The 4013-nt window shown below is 37.8% G+C and overlaps 1 protein-coding gene across 1 annotated transcript; it reads left to right on the top strand.

Annotated features, from left to right (window-relative positions):
* Positions 1 to 287: 287 nt before the first annotated feature.
* LOC116315042 (granzyme K-like) lies at positions 288 to 2982 on the top strand. The gene is made up of 5 exons (XM_039605417.1): positions 288 to 459; positions 616 to 757; positions 1619 to 1757; positions 2016 to 2285; positions 2392 to 2982. Exons 1-5 carry the CDS (start codon positions 396 to 398, stop codon positions 2542 to 2544), a joined length of 768 nt encoding a protein of 255 aa, XP_039461351.1. The 5' UTR covers positions 288 to 395; the 3' UTR covers positions 2545 to 2982.
* The last annotated feature ends 1031 nt before the right edge of the window (positions 2983 to 4013 follow it).

The raw sequence follows: 4013 nt of genomic DNA, 5'->3' as shown, positions 1-4013 counted from the left end.
GGATCAAATAATTAGTGTGGCTGATTGAGGGAAATAGTGTTCAGTTATTGTATTCTGAAGTATTGGTCAGTAGTTTGTACGCTCTGTCCTTTCAGATCATTTACTTTCATAAATATTCTAATTTAAAACGGGGCAATTAGAAACACTCATGAGTGTAACTGAAAGTGTGGATCCACGCCCACTGAAACTGTGAGCTGTTGCTAGATACATTCATACGTGTTGCTCAAAGTGTTGCACCAAGTTTTGATGTGAGATAATGCAGGATATAAAAGGAGCTGAAGGTCTTCACTTATGACCAGTCTGACCAAACAACATCAGCACTCATCAGTTTTGTGTGCAATTCATCGCAGTGGGTTTCACTGCATTCAACATCTGATCTACCACAGGCAGGAAAAATGTTCTGCCTGAGGAGTTTCAGTCTTTTCCTCTCATGTGTGCTCCTCTTCATCACAGGGCCAAGTGAGTTTCTGTTGTGCTTTAATAATTAATAATTGTTCCGTGTAAACAACAAATAACACATTGCTGATATCTTAGTGCAGAGTGTTTTTTTCACTCATCTGTTCTTGACTTGATCATCTGCTGATTTATGTTTCTGGATATTTGCTTTTGTTTCAGGTCACGGTTCTGAGATTATTAACGGGAAAGAAGTTGAGCCACACTCGCTGCCTTTCATGGCTTATGTAAGAGGTAAACTGTCTTCGTGTGGAGGGACATTGATCCACCCACAGTGGGTGCTGACGGCTGCCCACTGCACTCGGTAGGAAAATGAACTTTTCATTTTTTCTTATTTTTTTTCTGATAAAAAAATTACAGTATTTATTTTTTACAGGTGTGAGATATTGTCTCCTTTTTTAAATTGTGATAAATTGTAATGTCCATACACACACTCTAATAATACATACTGGCTTAGAGTGAGTACAATTACACAATGCCGCTAACATTTTACTGCGAAGGTCAGCATTAACATTTCAGCATGTTACTATATTTACATGTCTCATCTTCTATTCTTGTTTTCTTACATTATAGACAGAAACCAAACTGGTAGATGTGATGTTCATGGAAATCACTCAAAGTTTGTCACCAGGAAATGCCTGAAAGACAAAAGCTTGAATGAAAACAGAGGTTTATCACATCAGAAATGTATCAAAATAAATGTTTCTCTAATTCAGTTTTCATCACATTGACACACATAAAGAAAATCTGCCTTTTAAATAGTAAAGCTGAACTTTTCGAAGATATTCCAGCTGCTCCAGAGCTGGAACAAGAAAGTGGGAAGTAAAATGTGTTTAATGTGTTCAGAGTCTTCAAAGGTCAAAAAACACACATTTCTATAATTATACACGTCATGCTGTTTAAACCAAAGGCTGTACAGATATTTACACCTCTTAAACATTTTATATTATTGAATTCTTCTTTTTTTTGTTCTTGATTCATAATATTTAATATTGTTGAATTTTGTACTTCAGCTGGAAGAAAATTTGATGCTGATTTATCAGAGACTTAGTAACAGCCAAATGTATTAATAGATACACTAATAGCATTACTATAATTATTCTTATAGGAACGTCTGATCTATTAAACCTTAAATGTGTAAACTGTGATTTATTGTTTTTGACAGTATGTATAAGGTGGTCCTGGGAGCGCACTCCATCAGGAAAGAGGAGAAGGAGTCGAAGCAGATCCGAGAGGTTGAGAAACTTTTTCCACATCCCAACTATACCCATGTAACCAAGGGCAACGACCTCATGTTGGTGAAGGTAAGGTGGTAAAGTAATGCCCAAAAATAAGTAAAGTAAAAATGCAACAAGGCGAATGTATTTGTTTTTACCCTACATGATGTGTGTCTGTGTATGCTTACATGTTTCAATAACTCACTGCATAGATTTCCCATTTTCAAAGTAAAACATGCAAATAAAAGATGGTTCAAGACTTTAGCCCAGTGCTCCATAAATATTAGCTTTAAGACCAACTCTGTAAGGTTACTACATCAGTGTCACTCAGTGTTTCTTTTTCAGCTTCAGGAACCAGTGAATAAAACCAGGACAGTCAAATGGCTCAAATTAGGCAGAACCATCAGAGACCCGGCAGCTGGCAGCACGTGTCTGGTGGCTGGATGGGGACGAACCGAAACAAAACGAACATCAGACGTCCTCATGTCTGTCAATGTGACTGTGGTGGACAGACAGACGTGCAACTCTTGTGATTATTACAACCACAGACCTGTTATCACCAGACACATGATATGTGCTGGTTCAGATGGTACAAACGTCGCTGATACCTGTCAAGTACGTATGAAGAATCCATGTGTTTTTCCTTGTTTGAAGTAAATGTTCATTCAGCTCAACACCTGTGACTCAAAGAAACAATGTTGTGTGTTTGTTCTTGCTGCAGGGGGATTCAGGAGGGCCGCTGTTGTGCGATGGAGCGCTGGTTGGAGTCACTTCTTTTGGAGCAGGTTGTGGTGTCATTAAAAAACCTGGAGTCTACTCGTTTGTCTCAAGGAAACAACGAAAGTGGATCAAGAAGACAATGAAATCATTCTGAATGTCATGAAAGCACAGGCGTCAGTCTGCACGAGCAAGATGAGAACCTTTGCTGTCTCTGTAGACCTTCATCCATTTGATCATTTCAGTGTTTCTCTTACATTTCATTATATTTTAGCTTCTGCTAGCCTGCTATAATTGTTACACATTCTGCACATATACAGCATGAGAGCGACCCTCTCATGGTTAATCCATTACTGCGATTGAAGGAACTTAAAGCAGGCTTCCTGCAGTGCAATTCCTGCTGCAGGATTTTGCAGGATTCCTTTTTTATTTTGCTCTCTTCAATCAGAGAGCTTCACCACCTCCTGTATTATATTCTCTTATTTCTGCACACTTTCTTATTTGTTCATCTCTCATTCCAATTATTTGTGCTAAAAAACCAACATTGATATTTCTCTGACTTTCTAATAAAGCTGAAGGCATGAATAAAAAGACACATTTCCTTCCTCCTCTCTTTCTTTCATTGTTTCAGAGGATCTCTGACATCCACATATCCATAGATTCATGATTTCAGCATCTCCATCAACTCTGTCTTTGTAATTATTTATCTCATTGTGATGTAGCATAACATGAGCAGCATGGAAGATGATAGGAAGACAGCATCTGCAGACTGTTCAAGTTTCTTTTAAGTGTTCTTTATTTTCTGGCGTCGCCTCTCAACAATTGTTTCACAAAACATAAAAACCTGTGAGTCAAAATCTCACCTGCTTTATATAGAATTACACTCACACCTGGATCTCATTAACCTCTACCATTGGGAAAACAGGGTAGACTAAATAACACAGTCTAGACAAAGAAACAGGAATAAAATCATTTTCCCACTTAACAAACTCATTCACCCAACTAAACAGTTTGAAAAGTCACTCTTCACCTAATCTGACTCATGAGGTTATTTTAAATTAAATACACAATTTTACACAAAAGAAACAACCCTTCATTTGGTTACACCCAATTGACATGATCAATGACATCATATCCTATAAAATCAGGAAGTACTGGGGCGGCCCTTCCCACATACCTGTTTTACACATAGGACCTGCTCAAAGGAACACACAATGGTAAGTATAACCAAACTACATAAACAAATGAAAGATTCAAATCAATTAATGATGAAGTGACATTTAGCTTTAAGTACATTTGCACAGATGAAATGAATATAACCAATGCTACCACAAACAGACCCGGGATAGTATGTAGAGCCAAGGCTACATGTGCTGTGTTTACATTAAAGCATTATGATAGACTATAGGATAACAGAACACAAAATAACAATATATGCAAGTGACAAATGGCAAATGAATTCTGACCTAGCCACTTTGTCACATCCACCCCCCTTAAGTCCGTTACTCTTCATAGGAACGGGAAAGGAAGTCACCCACAACATTCTTTTTCCCTGCTCTATACCGTATCTTAAAACAATATGGCTGCAGTGAAAGATACCACCTCGTGATTCTTGCGTTGGTTTCT

The sequence above is a fragment of the Oreochromis aureus genome, linkage group 22 (genome assembly GCF_013358895.1).
Source record: "Oreochromis aureus strain Israel breed Guangdong linkage group 22, ZZ_aureus, whole genome shotgun sequence".
Taxonomy (NCBI): domain Eukaryota; kingdom Metazoa; phylum Chordata; class Actinopteri; order Cichliformes; family Cichlidae; genus Oreochromis; species Oreochromis aureus.
Note: the sequence above shows the minus strand (reverse complement) of the source record. Positions and strands in the feature narration are given on the sequence as shown.

Excerpts from the sequence above, each read along its gene's own strand:
- LOC116315042 (XM_039605417.1), top strand. The coding sequence starts at position 396 with ATGTTCTGCCTGAGGAGTTTCAGTCTTTTCCTCTCATGTGTGCTCCTC. Across the intron at positions 460-615 it reads CCTCTTCATCACAGGGCCAA|GTCACGGTTCTGAGATTATT; the intron begins GTGAGTTTCTGT and ends CTTTTGTTTCAG. Across the intron at positions 758-1,618 it reads ACGGCTGCCCACTGCACTCG|TATGTATAAGGTGGTCCTGG; the intron begins GTAGGAAAATGA and ends TGTTTTTGACAG.